At 41.4% G+C, this 18,980-nt stretch overlaps 2 protein-coding genes across 4 annotated transcripts in view; both read left to right on the top strand.

The window, feature by feature from the left end:
• tspan9a (tetraspanin 9a) overlaps positions 1–7,061 on the top strand; it is a 144,864-nt gene extending 137,803 nt beyond the window's left edge. For all 3 annotated transcript variants that reach the window (XM_058644314.1, XM_058644313.1, XM_058644312.1), the window contains 2 exons: positions 1,303–1,386; positions 5,631–7,061. In XM_058644314.1, coding sequence (XP_058500297.1) covers positions 1,303–1,386; positions 5,631–5,702 — 156 coding nt within the window. In that variant the 3' untranslated portion in view covers positions 5,703–7,061. The remainder of the gene's footprint in view (positions 1–1,302; positions 1,387–5,630) is intronic.
• A 7,212-nt stretch (positions 7,062–14,273) lies between these two features.
• The window catches only part of tspan33b (tetraspanin 33b), a 31,365-nt gene continuing 26,658 nt past the window's right edge, over positions 14,274–18,980 (top strand). The window contains exon 1 of the mRNA XM_058646203.1: positions 14,274–14,467. Within this exon, the coding sequence (XP_058502186.1) occupies positions 14,372–14,467 (96 nt within the window). The 5' untranslated portion in view covers positions 14,274–14,371. The remainder of the gene's footprint in view (positions 14,468–18,980) is intronic.

The following is an 18,980-nucleotide window of genomic DNA, read 5'->3' as shown; positions in this document are numbered from 1 at the left end:
TTGTTGAATTGGTCCACAGGAAACAAAGCTCCTCTTTCTGTTTGGGCAGTTAATTAAATAACTTCAAAGAGAAAGAACATGTACAAAAGAGAGGAGAAACAGAACGACTACACACACACACACACACACACAAAGCTGACTGTAAGGAAACTCCAAACCACTACAAGGAGATGCAGAATAATCACAAAGAAAAAACCTCTACAAGGACAACTAAAGCCGCTAAATGAATATTGAAAGCCTCAAAAACAGAGCGGGAGAGAGGGGTGCAAAGCTACTGCAAGGAGACACAAAATGGCCACACAAACACAGAACTACTACAAAGAAATATGAAACGCAAAGACGGCACACGTCCAAAAAATGACTCGGACACTTAACATCATACTCAGCTTTGTATTATTAGGCTTTCATGGCTATAAAGATGTGGGACTTTTCTTCCAAGTCCATTATCTTCCCCTTTCATGTCACATTTAGAAATCCTATAATATGTGTTAAAAATGCTAATTATGCTAATTATGTTTCTCCAAGCTGGTATCACAGTAGAACATAGTGCTTAAGGCTTTAGTTCATCTGTGGAGAAGCTGCTTTTCACACATCCCCAGCTGTAGTTATGTAGCTTTAAACTTTCCCTCTATTCCTGCAAAATTATATCTGTCTTTCTCTGTCTTTTCTTTTTCCAAAGCCCTTTGCCGTACATTCACCAGTATCCCCCAATTACAAGCTTACACTGCTGTTGGTCCGGCATGCGGTTTGTTAGCAAGTCCAAAGTAGAGGATTAAGAGCTGTAATATAATGAGATTGAAAATGAGAATAGACCATTAGTGAAGTGGCCCGCAGGGAAGACTCGTGTGTAATCCCGCCCAGAGGAGACTAAGCAACACACTAAGCAAACGTAAAAGTTGCTTTAGCACCTACACTTTAGAGGAGGCACCGCTTTGCATCTGAAGCCGCCATTAAAACCCACACACACCACCTTTCTGCCAGTGGGACGACCTCCGAATGAACCCTGGTGGGAATACATTTAAGGGTTTAAGTGCTCACATCTGCGTCTGTACAGCCCATAAGTCTGCATATAAAAGTCATCGCTCATGGGTAATTCACTTCCTTAATACCTCACCTGGAAATGCATTCATGCAAAGTGTATCTCACATGTAAAATAAATGCATTTCTCTTCTGGGGGAAAAAAAAAAGTGTGAACTGAAGACGTTGTGATGGGTGCTACAGTAGAAGTGACATGACGCCTCAACCGTACAGAAAATACACATTTTTACTTTACTAAAAATAAAGTCTTCTCCTCCTTTACAGGGTTGCTTTGAGAAGGTGGAAGAATGGATGGATGAAAACAAGCATATGCTGGGAACTATAGGCATGGTCATCTTGGTAGTGCAGGTAGGATGTTTTCTCTTTCTTCCTCCCCCTTCCTCACATTTATCTTTTTTTGTGTGTGTGTGTGCTTCCTTTGTGTTGAGTCCGAGGGCATTTGTTTGTGTCTGGCAACATACAGTATTTACGTGCATCCAGTGGCCCCTGTGCCACCATTGTCTGCTGAGAAACTTATGAGGCCGGTGCTTTGTAGGCGTTCAGGGAACCCACACATCTTGAAATATTTAAGTCACTGTCTCCTGAACTATGATCCCGTCTGGGAGAATCAAAGTCACCTGGCTTTGTTCCAAGCAGACGATAGTCATGTACGAGGAGCCATTAGGAGCGAGGGAGCAGGGATACTGAATATGGAGGAGCGGGTATTGATTCACAGATCAAAGTCTTTGTTGTGTCAGATATTCCTCTGGTTGTTACTGTTTCTCTTTTTGTCCTAAACGTTGCTTTACATTAACCTCTCTTCATAGATTTAGTGTCTCACTTTGTCTCACTTTTTTTTTTTTGGCAGTTTTGAGACGTCTTCGGAGTGGAAAAAACACAAAATGCTAATGTTTCCCTCTTGGATTTGAACAAACTGCTGCTGTTAGACTGGGTTTGTAGTCTCCAGAGAGACTGTAAACATTATATTATATTAAGGATATGATCATGATATGTGAGCGTTATTGGAATTGCAGTGGAAAAACACTCGCAATAAGTTGATCGTGGGGAATTTATTTACATTATCAGCATGATTGTGAAAGGGAAACATAGTTAATATTTCATGTGAGTGGTACAGTCCAGTCGTTTCCGGTCATTCAGGGCCTCAGATTTGACAACAGTCTTATTCAAGATTGTTGTTTTTCCTCTTGAAAATGTGAACTCAAAAAGATTTCTCTTAGTAAAATGTTTTTTGTAACATTAGTAGCATCTCCTCCATCAGAAAATATGATAATATTGGTGTGTAAAATTCAAAAGGCACAACATTTCCTGCACAAATTAAAATGGTGCACTTGTGCTTTGTCTAAAACCCTTTTCACATTCAGTCTAAAAACCTTGAATAGTGATGCTCCGTGATCTCCACCATTCTCTGCTGCACTGCATCTCCTCACCAATGAGTAATTAAACGTAAGCACCTACCAAACATTTATGTCTGCACCTCACTATCCCGCGCTTATAATTCACTCAGCCACCTCCTATGGCACAAAGCGCATAAAACCCCTCCGACAGATCTACTGTCATAGTAACTTCCACCTGCTGTTCATAAAAGCTGAAGTTCAAACACTTAAATTCCAGCCACTTGTAAATATTTCCGTTGACGCTCTGTCTCATCTCCCGCACAACACGTCTTCGTATTGACGTTTCATGCTTCCGCCGTTCCCTCTTGGTTTATTTGCCTTAGACTGTCTGTGACGAGCATGACAAGTTGTCAGTTTGCCAATCTGTGAACCCGCGGTTTATTCGGAAGGAGGTGACCTCACCATAAATCCCGGAGGTTTTTAAGACCCTGCACATTTTTAATGTCCTTGGGGGAAGATGATTGGGTGTTAGTTAAAATTCACAGCCACACTAAGGGGAAGTAAGTGTTGAGCCGGATCTTGACTAACTTCAGGTTCATGTGTATTCACGACAAGATTTCATGAAGGCCCTTCATTTAAATTGCTGACTCTTCTTCCTGTCTGATCCAACCACTTCCTGTTCTGATCATTTTGATGTTTAAACACACACACTTTGCTTTATGTTTAGGGTTTTAGCTTCAAAATCAAAATAGCATCTTGTATAACAAGATTTATATATAAAAACAACTATAGAGTTTGTATTTTGTGAAATTTAAGAACTAAAAGAAAAGACCATTTGTGACATTTACTGTAATTGCAGTCCTCTCATCGTTTGTGGAAAGTGAATTAAATACATTATAATCCACTTTGAAATAAGTGTAACTATATTGGGGTGTATACTATTTTCCGCATGACTTCATTTAACACTTTAACACCTAAGCCTCAAAATGTTCGTCTGGACTTTTTTTTTGCTTATTTTAACCATAAAAGGGCTATTTTTTAACTTTCAATATCTGGCAGTTATTTACAATGTACTCCATTTTAAAATAGTGTATTAACTAACTATTAAAATAACATTTGTTTGAGTTTTTTTCTCAATGTCCAAAAATTGACATTTCAAAAAAATGTAAGCTATGTACAGGCGTTTTTCCCACTTTTTCTATTTCTCGTGACAAAGACGCTGATTCGCCGACTTCCTGCAAAAGCACAAGTGAAATTACCGTAATAACCACATGTTGGCTTTGACTTGCAACTTGTGCAACTTTCAGAAACGTCTGAATTTTTTCCAATAGCACAATACGTCACGTAATTACAGGATCGCAGAGTGCACTTGTGTGAACAGGTCGTCTGCGATACGCTCGGTATTAAAGGGTTAAGTGCTGGGAATGAATTTCCATAGTTCAAAAACAACTTTCGTCGGGTTTGGGGAAGTTTTCAATATCACATTTGACGTAGACATAGCACGTGACATATTTTAAATATTAAGATAGATAGATAGATAGATAGATAGATAGATAGATAGATAGATACTTTATTGATCCCACCAAAAAAACACTTTTATCACATTGATTGAAAAACTGGCGAACTGTCCATGGTGTACCCCGCCTATCACCCTATGTCAGCTGAGATTGGCACTGCACCCCCCATGACCCTCATGTGGAGGATAAAGTGGTAGACGATGGATGGATGGATGTTTTTGGTGGTTTTCAAAGCTGTAGGGAGCCAGTGTAGAGAGGCTAGAGCAGCAGGTCTCGGACATCTGACACCAACGCAACCATATAATGCTAAAAGGGAGCATGTAAATGCATGTAAACCTTCAGTCGGACCAGAGTTGAACTCAGCCGGGCCTGGTAGCTGCACCACAGTTCCCACCTCTGGCTTAGATCCAGAGATAACAGGGAAAACACATCACTCAGAAGAAGAAAATAACAGAGTCAAAAACATGGTGACGAAGAGACCGATTTTATGCTCCATCAGCAGCCGTAGCTCAACTTAACGGTGCATGGAAACACACTGACTGACGAATGTCAGCCCTGAATAAAGACCAAAACAGTCTTAGAAACTGCGACTTCAGCTTCCTTTTAATGATCTCTCTCGTGTGTGTGTGTGTGTGTGTGTGTGTGTGTGTGTGTGTGCGTGTGCGTGTGTGTGTACACAGAGAGAGAGATCCAGGTGGCGGTGACAGATCCAGAAACAGACCCTGAGCTGTCAGATTAGCAGACTAATAGACACAGTGAGAATCATGACATCATGATAAGCCACACACAAGTCGGCACTATTACACAAAATCCAGATGCACAGAGGAACAGGCTTATAAAGAAACTTGGGTTTTCGATTTATAAATGATTTAGCTGTGCTGAAAATGTGACATTTGGTAAAAGCCTATGCATGTATGCCGTCCTCCACAGAGGGTTTAGAAATCTCAGCGTATATCATCTGACACAAGCAGGGATGATTGAGCTTTAAAGAGTCCTGCAGGAGCATCTGTCACACCATTGCAGTCAAACTGGATGAAGGAGTGTCAAAGCGGCACAGATGCACCCCAGGTTAATAATTGGGTTAGATTTTGAAACAGTTTTTTTATTATTATTGTTGTTATTCCTAATTCCCTCTTAGCTGGATGCTTACAAAATAAAGCACTTCATGTTTTGATTGACAGCGGCTTAAGGTGTTTTTTTTTTTTCTTTCTTCCAGAAGCAAGCAGAATAAATTAGGTTGAAGGTGAAAGTAACGCAAAGCTAATCACATACCACAGGACGTTATCAGGAAGTTCACCAGAAGAACAGCTTTTTATTAGTGTGCCGTTCCCTCCACTATCCAGACGTTATCCAGATAATGGTTTTCGGATCAGCATCGTGGCCGCGTTTGATGTATCAGCGGTAATGGAAACTTCAAAGACGTGGCTGGCAACTTTGCTTCAGTGGCATCTCAGCTTGCTTTCATTGACTGAATGCTCGCGCACAACAAACACACTTTCCATCACAAAGATTCCCGAGCTCTCGTCTCAACGCCATCTGAGAAAAGGAGGGAACGGGAAATTACGCTCGTGCTCCGCTGCAGGAATTATCATGCATCAAAACACAAACTGGCCCAAGGCTCCGACATCAAAAAGATCACATGGAGACACACACACACACACACACATACTGTACATCGCAACACAAAAAACATATGATACATGCAAGTTCACTCACTCACTCCTTCTCCTCTCCTCCACAGCTCCTGGGCATGGCCTTCTCCATGACGCTGTTCCACCACATCCACAGAACAGGGAAGAAGTACGACGCTTAGCCGTGGGAGAGGAGCCCCACTGCCTGATGGGATAAGACTCTGATTCAAACCCCCCTGCTTGCCTATTCACCCACTTTAGAGCATCCACTGGCCCCGAGTCACATCGTAGACCTTCTGTACAGACTCCAGCTGTGTCCCTGCTCTTCCCTGCTCTCTCCTCTTCACCATTCATTTTGCCAAAGAGTAACACAACTGGACAACAAGGGACATCTACTTTTGGCAAAAAAGAGAATCCCATTGCTTTTCACTCCTCTTGAGTACCTTTTGGTGTGTTTTGTTTTTTTAGCTCAAACTAACAGTTTGCTGGAAGGAACAACAGACTTTAAGACAATGAGGACTTAACTAACGCCCCCCCCCCCCCCCCCCCGGCCCTAGGCAAAGCGAACATATGAAACTGATCACACCCTCCACCGACTATGGAGATGTTTTGTTCCTCCCTCTTTTCATTTGTATATGGAAAAAAAGTTCCAACATGGCATGCTAGTTTTCTACTTCACAGATTTTACCTTTGTCATTGAAATGTCAAAATGTATATCATCATTATTATTTTCCTGTTTTTTGTGGGTGAGTCTTCAGCGCTCCTGTGGGTTGTGAGTGTTGAACAGATCAGACTGTGTGTGTGTGTGTGTGTGTGTGTGTGTGTGTGTGTGTGTGTGGGGTTGGTGTTTGAGGTGGCATTGCTGCAGAGAGGGCACCGACATGTCGCTGCGGTGTCTAATGTAATCCGTGTTTCATACTTTCATTCATTTGGCTGAAGAGATTTGGTTAAAGTGAGCACGAGGAATCACGAGTGGAATTATGTTCATAGAAAATGCGGCAATATCCTCTGAATAATCAACTGTAAACGTAGCCATGACACACACAGACACACACACTTACACACATTGTGCTGCACACAGAGCAGCAGCGTTCCCATTCCCTGTGAGACGATACAAATTGTGTAAAAATGTGCCATTTATTGGGGCTCCAGCAGAACTGTCAAGTGCAGAGGTCTAGTGGGTGATGAAGTTTCCATTTTTAGAATACAGATCAAAATGTGCGCGTGTGCGGGGCTTTGCGCGTGTGTGTGTGTGTTTTATCACACTGTCTCCGCCGTGACAACAAAATAGGACGTATAAATCCTAAGAAGCCGGAGCACAAGGGGCAAAATCCGAGCTTGTGGAGCTGCCGCCATCAACTGTGCAAGCATGTCTTTTCTCTCTCTCCTCCTGTGATCTCGTACGTCTGCGCTGCCCTCCTCGTTTTCCTTTCTTTTCTTTTCCCGTTTTTGTCTCACAGTTCCTCTGGCGACATTCCCGCTCGTCACTGCAAGATTTCGACTTCTCCAATTATTGGCGAGCCTCCTTTTTTCTCCCTCTGCTGCCAGCAGAGGGGGGGGGGGGGGGGGGGCAGGGGGGGCTGGTGGGAGGGAGCGTGGGCCGATCAAAGCTGAGACAGATAGGTATCGCAACAGGCCCTGTAGTTATGTCTGCTTAAGTCTCTTTACCACCACTCCTCTGCAGGGGGCCTGTGCATCAGCCCTCCTCCATGAAACTGGAAACACTGTAGCACGAGCAGAGAAAGTAAATGTCCTCCGCTGTTTGCCGCGGGCTTCAAAATGTCTGCGTACAAGATAAGGAGCGGTGTGGAGGGCTGTGTCGTTGGGGAAGGTTTAATCGTTTGTTTGGTTGCGTTCGCTTCAAAGTAAATGAAGACGGCGGCGACAGCGTCCAGAGCAACATGATCATGTGGTTCACACTCGAGATGTCACTAATTACCTGTGATAACACCGTGTGTGTGTGTGTGTGTGTGTGTGTCTGGTTGAGGTTGAACTACAGAGGCGACATAAACACTTTGTTTTCTCCTGTAGGATTTTTATTTTGAATCTGTTTTCTGTAAACACCTGTACGAACACGTGACCGCTCATGTTTCCATGATTCATTCGTCATTACGACATTTACGTCCACGTCGGCCGTTTCCTTTATGATTTCTGTGTTTAATTAAGCTTGACTTATCTCTACGAACACAGCGGTGTCATTTTCAGTCCGCGCAGATGCGGCGGCAGGTGTTAGCAAGCACTTCACATATTTCATGTGAAGAAATGTTGTTTTGTTTCTGTTGTTTTGTTTTTTTTAAAGCCCTTTATGGCCTGCACAGGTGTTTCCGTCTACTTTGACTGATTAAACCTCCCGTCAGGTTGAAGTTATTTGGCGCTACTCTCTGCCTGGAATCATGAAAATGACGAAACTCTAATAACGGTGATGAAGTGAGCGGCTCGTTCTTAGCAGAGGCAACGAAACCGGCTGCAAAACAAATAACCATAACAGCCTTGTGAAGATCATGTGTACAAGATGCTATTTGTGTTATGTGGGTTCTAACGGCCGCTGCAACCGCATCAATCTCTTTGATTTCTCTTGATATGACTGTGGCTAAAATCTGCCCCTTGTTCACCCACTCACTACAAACTCTACTGACTTTGAGTCTGTTAAAGAAATGAGCCGAGACTTCGAGACATGAACTCTTAGAACTCTTAGATCAGAGCATTTCGGCTGTGATTTTCCAAACATACAGAGGGTATAAGAATGTGTAATATAGAGTGTCTATATTATGTCCTTTTTCAGCACGACCTACAGGCAATCTGATTAAAAAAAACTCTATAAACACACCTGAGAAAAACGTACTCAACATGTTTAAAGTCGGATTGAATTTGAGAAATTTGGAAATACGTCACAGTTCAAAGTTCACTCGTTTTTATGAACAGAGAGAAAAGAAAAACGCTCTATTTTGTGACTTCTGCACAATTGTCGCTACTTTATATCACGACTAAAAATGTGATGTAAAACGAATCATAACTTTGACTCGGCAACACGTAAAGCCTGCATATGTGACCTATAAACACACCCCCCCAGGATGTCCATATAAGGAGTTGTGTATTATTCGCACAACAAGTTACCATGGGTTAATGAATCATTGTTTTTTGCATTAGTGTCCAACTGTTAATGTATAAATTTACTCTTAACGTCGCACAGTTGACAGAAAAAAGGACGTGATGAGATGAGAGGAAATTCCTTTGATTGGGGAAACGGCCTTGATGACAATTTTCAGTAGGTGTAAATAAACAATTAAAAAACTGCCTTGTAGTTGCCAAATCGAAATGTTTAGAATCTGGTGTCCTGCCACGTCACACATGCCAAAACTCCACCATGATGTGAAGGAAACATCTCAGCAGCATTAGAGGTGGTGGTCATTTGTGGTGACCTCACTGGGACCAGAGGTGGCTGCATTCTAACTTTGATGAGTTTAAAGGAAACTCTCAAACACCTCAGACATTGTGCTTTGCTGCTTCATGAGCCAACCAATGACTGCAGAGAATAAATCACCCACCAACCAGATTACTTACCTGAGGTCAGTCTTAGTTTTTCTTTTTTCTTTAATGACTTAATCTGAGACACAGTTAAGGACAAGCAGGTGGGCCGCGGCTTCACGCATCGGGAAGCAACACATTTGGGCCGTGATGTGCAGCGACCCCGCGAGCGACCCCGCTGGCTGCGATTCATGCTTGGACTCTTGTCGCCGCGTCCACAGGGGGAACACGACTGCTGCTGATGTACAGTGACGTGCACGAGCAGTCGCGTCTCCCCGGGGACGGGCTTCCTCCGCAAACAACCCTTATTTACCGCCTCGCTCACCGCAGTGAGACACATGGCTCATGGTTAAAAGGAGGAATAGAGCTCGTGTGTCAGTAAATCAGACGAGAGATAAATATTTTTGTTTTATCTTGCTTTATCTTGTATCAGTTGGAAAAGTGTCAAACGGGCACGTCACAGAAAACGTCCTAAAGCAAATTCTGGTGTCTGTCTCTCAGCCTGACGTCACCCAGACTCTGTGACCCTTTGACCCCGCGCCGTCATTCTGACGTTCTACTTTCCGTGTCGGAGAGAATCAAAGTTTCTCCATGTTTTTTTTTTTCTGAAAGCAGGGATGAATGCCACTTTAACAGAAGCTGTTTAATGATGTTATTTTTGTATTTCGCTTGTCGCCCGTTCCCCCTGTTTTTGTATGTTATGATGTTGTTTTCCTTGTTGTAGAATTTTTCATTATTGTTATTATTATTATTATTATTATTATATTCATGACAGAGGCACCATTGTTGCACATTGTGAGAACATTAAGCTTTCTTTTTTGAGTATTAGTCTTCACGGCGTCTCCTCTACAAGGTGCAAAAACCACCTTTCTGTCTTAACACTGCCACGGGCGGTTGAAGCAATTAAGTCAGAATTGATAGAGATGGAAAAATGTGGCATTCATCATCGGCGGAAGCCCACAAAAGATGTACTGCACGCCTGTCAGCGTGCCTCTCTGTATTAAGATCAAGTTTAATTAAATTAGAACGTGCTGCCATCATTTGCAGTATGTCTTTTAAAACTGCCAGTGTCAGGCCCATTATGTATTTCTAGAGCATGTACTATTAAATGACTGTGCAGCACAGAGCAAATGTTACCGCAGTATATCGCCGCTGTATGTCAGCCCCCGGGTGTAAATATGCTAATTTTCTTCTTTCTTTCTTTTTTCTTTTTTTTTTCCAATTGACGTAACTTACTTTACCTCTGCCATGTCTAATCACATTTACATAGGCTACAGTGTATTTGCCACTTTCTTATTTTAACGACTCACTCACAGACACATGTTCCGCCTGCATCTCGTCCATCTCCTCACGTTTGACACATTCAAGTACAGGAGCGGTGTAAAATGTTGATGTAAAACTGTGTTCTTTTTGACGGTATGGTTATAGTTTTTCATATTTTTATTTGACTACAATTCACATCTCGTAAGTAAGACACGTTTTTTTTTGTCCTGATGTTTTGTTTTTGGAAGCAGTATAAAGTATTTCTAATACGCGGAAGCACTCGCAGTATAAGCCACAGGGATGGTGAAGGAAGAATGCACATGCAGTAATTGGTTTCTGTCTGCTGTGAAGAATTTTACAGACATAGAAACGGCTTCTTCTCTTTTTCTTTTCTTCTTTTTTTTTTTTGCCACACTCAACATATTATTTTTGTAATCTCCTTATAATCCTTCCCACATGCTGAAACTGAGTATCTGAGCAGTGGAAATGTATGCTCAAGAAAATGGTGTGTTTGATGTTGTGTTTGCTGGGTAGCAACAATGATGATACCTGCCAACCTTTGTCCTGTGGAGTTTTCTGCTACATGTGAAAGCACTCTGAATATCTATACTATAGGTGGTGCACTACTTTATCTTTATTCTCTAAATCAACTATTTTTTAAATAAAGCAAAAGTGTGTCTCAAAAATCCCCCACGACACCGAACACTCATTTGCCTTTTATATTTAATGACTCGATCCTTCCGATGTGTTCCTCTCTTTTCTTTTTGAGTGAGTCGCTGTCACGTCACATAGGCGGCGCTTGAACACTTTGGAGTTGGTGAGACATGAATTGGTGTGAATAGCAGAGTGAGGCTTTGTCACAGCAGATCCCACGGTGTATTCGGCAAGAGAGAGAGAGAGAGAGAGAGAGAGAGAGAGAGTGAGTGGCATCACTGCCTTCAAATGGCTCCTTTAAAAGAAAACCTGCAGGAGTTGTTTTTTGTTTGTTTTTTCCTGAAGACACTGATATGAGCTAATGGAAGCCAAGAGTTCCAGAGGAGGTTTTTTTATTTTTATTATTTATTTTTTTAAGTACAAAAAGGAAAATGAAAAGTGGGAACCGTCAACAATTTTTGTCTCGTATTTTTACAGCACGGAGTCAGTGTGTGAGTGTGTGAGTGAGTGAGTGAGTAGCACAGGGTTTTTATGTGACGCTCTGTTCCTTCCTTTTATTTCACCCATGTTGTCAGGAGGCCCCTCTGTGACAGTGAGTGAGATTTTATTATGCCATTCCATCTTGGCCCTTTGTTTTACACCTCTGTTCCTTCTATGCAAAAAATATGACATATTTTAGCCATTGTACAGATTATTTTGTATAAGTAACATGTATTGAAATAAAGTGAACAGAATCAACCATGAATACTTTTTTTTTTATTATTACTGGTAGTTATTATGGCATTTCACATTTATGTTTTGATGATAATGCTTAGTTTGTCCTAGCATGATTATTCACCTTGTTGACTTGCAGAGGAGGCGATTGTTGTGTGTGTGATTGTGATTGTTTTGCTTCCATAAGTAACTCTTAATAGCGCTGCAGAAAGACAATGGGCGGATTGTCAAGCTGTGTTATCCAGTTTACATACAATTTATTCTTTTTTTTTTTAACTGCACTTATGTTGGGTTTAAGCAAGATGCAGGATTTTCCCAGGAATAGGATTTTGGGAAATTAAATCAGAATTAGAATGACTTATTTTTGCACACACATACTAATTAGTGATTTCGCATTTGACCTTTAACCCCTCCTTTCTACACATTAGTAGTTAACACACACAAGCCGGGCTCAGGAGCAGTGAGGGATTCAGTGCTTTGCTCAAGGGCAAGTCAGCCCACGACCATTCTGGGAATGAGAAGAGGCAGTGGAGTGTGGAATGTGCTGTTATGTTAGCCTCATATAACTGCAGTGTAATAGTTTAATAACAATAATAATCACAGTATAATTTCCCTCAACAGTAGGATGGAGTATTAGGGCCAAACTGAAGAGAGAAAAAAAATGTAATCCTTTAAGAATAAAGTTGTAATATTACGAGAATAAAGTCGTAAAATGAAAAAGTCATAGTACGATAAAAAAGTTGTAATATTATGAGAATAATGTTATAATTTTACCAGAATAAAGCTGTCATTTCATGAGAATAAAGTTGTAATATTAAAAAGTCTTAATTTTACGAGAATAAAGTCATAATATAAGAATAAAGTTGTAATTTTATGAGAATAGTCATAATTTTACAAGAATAAAATAGTCATTTTATGATAATAAAATCATATTAAAAAGTCATAATTTTATGAGAATAAAGTCGTAATTTTACGAGAATAAAGTCGCAATTTTACGAGAATAAAGTCATAAATTTACAAGAGTAGTCTGAATATTACGAGAATAAAGTCATCATTTTGCGAGAATAAAGTTGGAATATTAGGAGAATAAAGTTAGTTTTCATTTCATCATTTTCATTATGTGTATTATTATGTATTATTACTTCACCCCACAGAGTTGGAGTGAAGTATTGTTTTTAGTGGCTCTGTGTGTCTGTCTGTCTGTGTTTCCGCACTTGCACTTGCCAAGATGACCTACAGAGGCCGACAGAGGCTTGTTGTCAAGTCTGAGTGTGAGTCTTTCTTCCAAACAAACTCAGTTTCTTTCACATACTGTTTAAAGTCCTGATGCTAAAGATAATGTGGCGCTGATGTGCCGAAAAGATTAAGTATTTGTTTATTTGTCAATCCCAAATCAAAATGTAACTTCACAAAATGCTCTGTGTTTCTCATCTTGGGGCAGGTTTGCAGCTGAACAATATCATTTTTTGCTTGAATAATAATTATGACTTTATTCTCATAATATTATGACTTTATTCTCATAATATTATGACTTTATTCTCTAAAGATTAATAAAGTCTTAAGTTTACCCTTACACTCAGTCATACAACAGAAAGATAGATTAGATAGCAGACGCTTTTATCGCTTTGGATAAAGGCGTCTGCTAAATGACATGTAATGTAATGTAATGTAATATAGATAAAAATATAAAGAATAAGTATGAAAGTTGCTTTAGGCTCTTTTAGAGTTCTTTGTAATAACACAAAATGTTGTTAAACTACACCTTTAAACAACACTACAGACAGTGTTCACGTATCAACAAACCGAGGTAGCTGTGGGAGGCTACGTTCTATCTATCACTCCACAGGAGACACTTGATGTATTGACAAAAATGGGATTAAGTATTCACAAACAAAATCCTCGCTGCCAAGGACAGTTCAGATTATATTTCACTACATTTTTATTGGCAAGCGTTTGAGAGCAGAGGAAGTGGAGATGTTTTTACATAACTCTCAGACTCCTGTGTGGTAATAGAGTATTCCTCTCTGGTCAATCTGACGTATGACAAATGTCCCGTTTTTTCCACCTTAATCTCTTTTTTTCCCTTATAGATGATTCTTTAAGATAAATGTGTATAAGGGTTAGGGTACTTTGTACTTGGACGTTTTCCTTCAAGTACAAAATGGCCTCGGCACAGGAGAGAACATCACAACACTGCCTGATGTCTCATAACTATGTTAGATGTTCTTCTGTCCATGAGTTTCATTGTGCGGACTTTGTCAACAGCCGCTCTGTTTTATCCTCTGCAGGAAATCATCTGACAATAAATGACATTAGATGATGCGGCAAAAAATGCTTTGAGGTCTTTGATACAGGATCGAGGAATTTAGGCGCTAATAGAGAGCAGCAGGTTGACAATACTCCAGTGCTCGTATAAGCCATTCAGTTGCAGTCAGCCAGAGATATTTTTTGTGTAATCTGACTCACTGGGCCACATAGACAGTTCTGGGGCCTCCCAGCATGGCAGGGCAGCATCACGTCACCATGCCCCCTTTTTTTAGACAGCCCTTCACTCACTGCAAATACCAAAAGACCCCCCCTCCCGATCTCCCTCCCTCCAAACAGACCCACGGTTATACAGTAAGTGTGGGCTGGGGCTGGATATGAGGACTGTTTTGAAGTAACACGTTCTCTAGATCTGGATTTAGGACACACTATGGATAGGCAACAGAACCTGAACCGGACGGAGACCTTCTCCTTCGTCAACCCCTGGATCCGATATTTTCTCTTCTTCTTCAGCTTCCTTTTCTGGGTGAGTAGAGCGTTGCACTGGTAAATGATAGTCGTCATCACCCCCCCCCACACACACACACACACACACACACACACACACAGCTGTTCTGCTCTCCTGCCACACAGAGTAATCCTCATATATCACAGCGTACGCGAGCCACCGGCTAACACAGAGTTTAGTTCGCTCCAAATTCAGATTAGTTAGAAGGAGAAGCAAAGCTACAAAAGACAAAAGTAAAAAAAAAAGAAAAAAGCGTATGAATAAAAAATAAGGGTAATAATTCAAACAGTATCGGGAGCTGCATGCAGCGGGGGCACCCATCCTCCCTGCTGCTAGCCATTTTAAATTTACTGCAGTTATATATTATGGACACTGACTACCCATGCATCACCGTAGCAAATGTTGAGCGGTGCACTCAGCTCACTTCTGTCTCACAGTGAACAATAAAACACCGAGTAATCCCGCCAAGCCTGCTGCTATCTGAAGGTCTCGATATATTTTCTGTCAAGTGGTGTTGTTTGAGAGCGGTTGTTGTCTGCACTGTTTTACAACATAACAGCACAAATAATGAGTCCATAACATGAACACCGGCGATTCCCCAACGAGGGGCTACTTTTATTCCAGGAAGTACTTTTTGTTGTTGTTGTGTTAAACAGTTGTTTAGTCGCTATAAGACAATGGGCCCTTTGCACGGCAGCCATGTTGACAGCAGGACAATCCCAGGTGTAACTGAAAACACCTCAAAACAGAGTGAGTCGTCTTGCAAATGGAAGGTTGTGGGTTAGATTCCCGGCTCCACTAGTCTACATGTGGATGTGTCCTTGGGTTCGAGACACTTAACCCCAAATTGCTCCTGACGGCTGTGAGGACATGTGCGAAAGGGTATGAAAGATGTGGGACAGAGAAATGCGATGAACATAGATGCTCTGTATGAATGTGTGGGTGAATGGTTGTGAATGAGTGAATGGTGACACTGTAGTGTAAAGCAGCTTTGAGCGGTCATCAAGACTAGAAAAGTGCTATATAAATACAAATAGTTGATTAACCCTCAGTGCTTACGTGACACAGATCCGTGCCGCAGGTGCACCCCTGGAAAATTGCCATGGGAATAATATACAACTACTTATATGGACATCCTGGGGATGTGTGTGTTTAAAGGCGACATAGAATGCTTGTATCACACATATATGTTAGTTATTGAGGTCTACTTACATATATTAACATGTTTTCATGATTAAAAACCTCCTAATCGCTGCAAACGAGCCGATCAAAATATCTCCTCACTGACGCTCTCGTCAGCCGCGCTGTTTCAGACCAAACAGTTGCTGTGATTGGCCAGCCAACGAGAGCTTTACAACTGTCCTGTGATTGGCCAGGTACCTGGAAGTGACGTAATAGATAGGCCAGCTCTCAGCAGCTACAACGAGACTAGTTCTTCTTCTTCTTCTGCGGTTGAATGTACGCAACCGGATGTGCCCGGACTAGTGCCCGCACCAGGAGGCGCTACGGTGGTGAGAGGAGTGGTGAGGATTTCTGATGATGACATCAAATTAAGGAAGTGCCGATCCGCTTCGCAGAGCCCAGGAAAACAATACAACACTATTTTCTCAGCAGTGGCTGAACTGTTTGTTCTGAAACTTTAGGGTTTCATAAACGAGGTAATGACGCAGATACACACACAAACGCAGCGTTAATTGGAGCTTCCGGTCTATGTCACCTTCAAAGGTCACATACTCAGGCTTTTAAAAAAGTTGTGCAGTCAAAGTTATGATCGCATTTTTCGCTGCGATAATTGTGCAGAAGTCCCAAAATTAGACCGTTTTTATTCGTATCTTTGTTCATAAAGTCGGAGCCAAGTGAACTTTGAACTGTGACGGATTTCCAAATTTCACAAATTTCACAAATTCAATCTGATTTTAAACATTTTGCGGACTTTTTGTTCAAGCGTGTTTATATGAAAATGAAAAAAAAAAGAAAGATCTTGTCTATAGGTTGTGCTGAAAAAAGGATATAAGACACTCTATATTGTACATTCTTATGTTTTAACATAGTAATGGGGAAAAGCAGCCAGGGTTAAAGCTAAATGCTAAGCAGTGGTTACTAAGTTGTAAGTCATAGAACAACGAATGCAACCAAACCAGCATAAACACTGACAGATTGAAACATCACTTCCACTCATGAACGCGTGACATACAGTAACATCCATTTTAAAATCATTTAATATGGAGACTTTTGATCTTTTGTGGCGCAGGAGACAGTAGAGACCAAGGCCTCAAAGGTTTATATCACACAAGCTCCACTAGTGGTTGATATTGTAGTTGTGAAGACACAAGTGGGAAAAGAGATATAAAAGTATATGAGATACTTTGATGCAGCAATTCAACCATCCATTGAGCCCTTTGCCCCTCATCACCTTCATTCACACACACAGACACACAACTCTGACTCTCACTTGACTGACTCTCTGACTGAAAAGGTTCACAAATCTTCATCGTGTCCTTGTTCACCCAGTCCTACACAAACACTCCGGCAGCAGCCGCGGCAGCCACGCGGCTCGGTTTGTGTTGACTTTGTTTTGCTCAGACGCGAACACTGCAGCCCTAATCCATCAGGCCTTTGTTCCCTCGGCTCAGTGCAGCTGGCGCTCACCTCCGCTCACAACCCGCCAGGAGGAGCCTGATTCATTCCTTTGAAAAGCCTAGAAACATAGCTGGAATTCATTCACTGTCTGTCTGTGTGTGTGCACATGTGTGTTGGAATTACATGAGTGTACAAAGTGGCAAACTTGCAAATTAACACACACACAAGTAAAAATACCCTTTAAAGACAGATTTTTTTGCTCTAAAAACCTTAAATAAATCTTAATGGCAGTGCAGAACGGCACTGGGTGGGTGGTTAAACTGTGTTATCCAACTTACATGCAATTTATCCTTCGTTAACAACTGCGCTTTCACGCAAGTGCATTTTGCATCCCCACAATTACGCAAATTCCAGCGGTTTCTGAAAGCTGACAAGTTGCACGTCAAAGTCAACACGTGGTTATAACGTAATTTCACCCGCACGGTTGCAGGAAGCCGGCGAATCAGCAACAGTGCAGGATTTTCTCAGGGATTTGGTGCCTTGCTCAGGGGCAAGGGTGTGGAATATGTGCTTTTATGTTAGCCACAGTATAATAACATAATAACAATAATCACAATGTAATTTCCCTCATCAGAAAGATGGATTAGATTAAAAAAAATACAAAATTAAAAAGTGTATTCAATAAAAAAGAAAGAAATCCCTTTAACGAGAGCTTTGTGTTCTAAAAACCTCTTGTAACAGAGACGTTCCACACAGAATGTGCTTCACCAGCATCTTTTGCTTTTACGACTATTGTCTTGTCAAGGCGTCGTGTCGATTCAAAACTGCGGGAGAGGAAAAACAGAAAGTTTCACTGCAATAATTTACTTTGTCTAGAACACGGAAAAAACTTTCTCAGTTAAGGCACATAAAACAACTAACACCTCTTCCATTGCAAATGTTGTACAGTGGATCATTATGACCTCCACAAATCTGATGCAGGCTCTTCACACAGAAACAAAACAACTCTAGGCTGAACAAAAGGTACACACACACACACACACAGAAAAAGACTAATCAGAAGAGTGTTTGTAAATCTGAAGGCTGAAAATAAAAGCCAAGCCAGGCCAAATTGTTATTCACGGTGGTAAAAACAATCAAGGGAAGGAGGGAAATTGGTGTTGACTATGATATAATCAACAGGAAACTCTAATTCCATCCATGTTCTCTCCTCCTTGCTGCTGAGGTGAACTCACAACACAACAGTCAACAGCTTCACAACACGTCCTCGAGCTATATCATTACTTACAGCGCACACTCGGCCGTCTGTTGTCACTGCTTTGAGACCTCATTACAGGGGGGAGGTCGGCTTCCCTTCATCCACTGCATGCCGCGTGGGCTGTTGCGGGCAACTTTTGAACTCTGTTCAACATTTTACACGGGAGAAACTTTTCTTCGTTTATTGGAAAGGGAAACAAGAGTAGGTCTCAGACAGTTCAACACCCTGAACTCCTCACACACACACACACACACACACACACCGCCAGCCTCTCCATAATTCTTCCTGTGTCTCACCGTCTCTGTTGTACACCGACGAAAAAAAAAAAAGTAATTATCTCTTCAATGGTGAAACTACAAAGCGCTACTCAGTCATGCTCAGGTGGATAATAATCCTGATTTTCTCATCAAGGCCACATTTTACTCAACAGGGACATTAATACAGATGATACTGGGGAAACAGAAAAAATCGGGAGATTTTTTGCTTGAGCCTGCCATCCAAATTAAAGCTGAGATCCATGTGTTTTGTCACATTCCTCTCACCAGCACCCATCTGTCTGTTTATCATAAACAACATAAACTGGCGTAGTCGCCATGGCTACAGGTGCTGTGCATATTTAGCACCTGAGAAAACACTCATCACTGCAAATCTGAACACACCTGTCCTGGAAGACAATGCAAATAATCAAAAAAG

Source organism: Solea solea, chromosome 12, assembly GCF_958295425.1.
Source record: "Solea solea chromosome 12, fSolSol10.1, whole genome shotgun sequence".
NCBI classification, from domain to species: Eukaryota; Metazoa; Chordata; class Actinopteri; order Pleuronectiformes; family Soleidae; genus Solea; species Solea solea.
The sequence above is the reverse complement of the archived record's forward strand: the minus strand, read 5'-3'. Positions and strand labels throughout refer to the sequence as shown.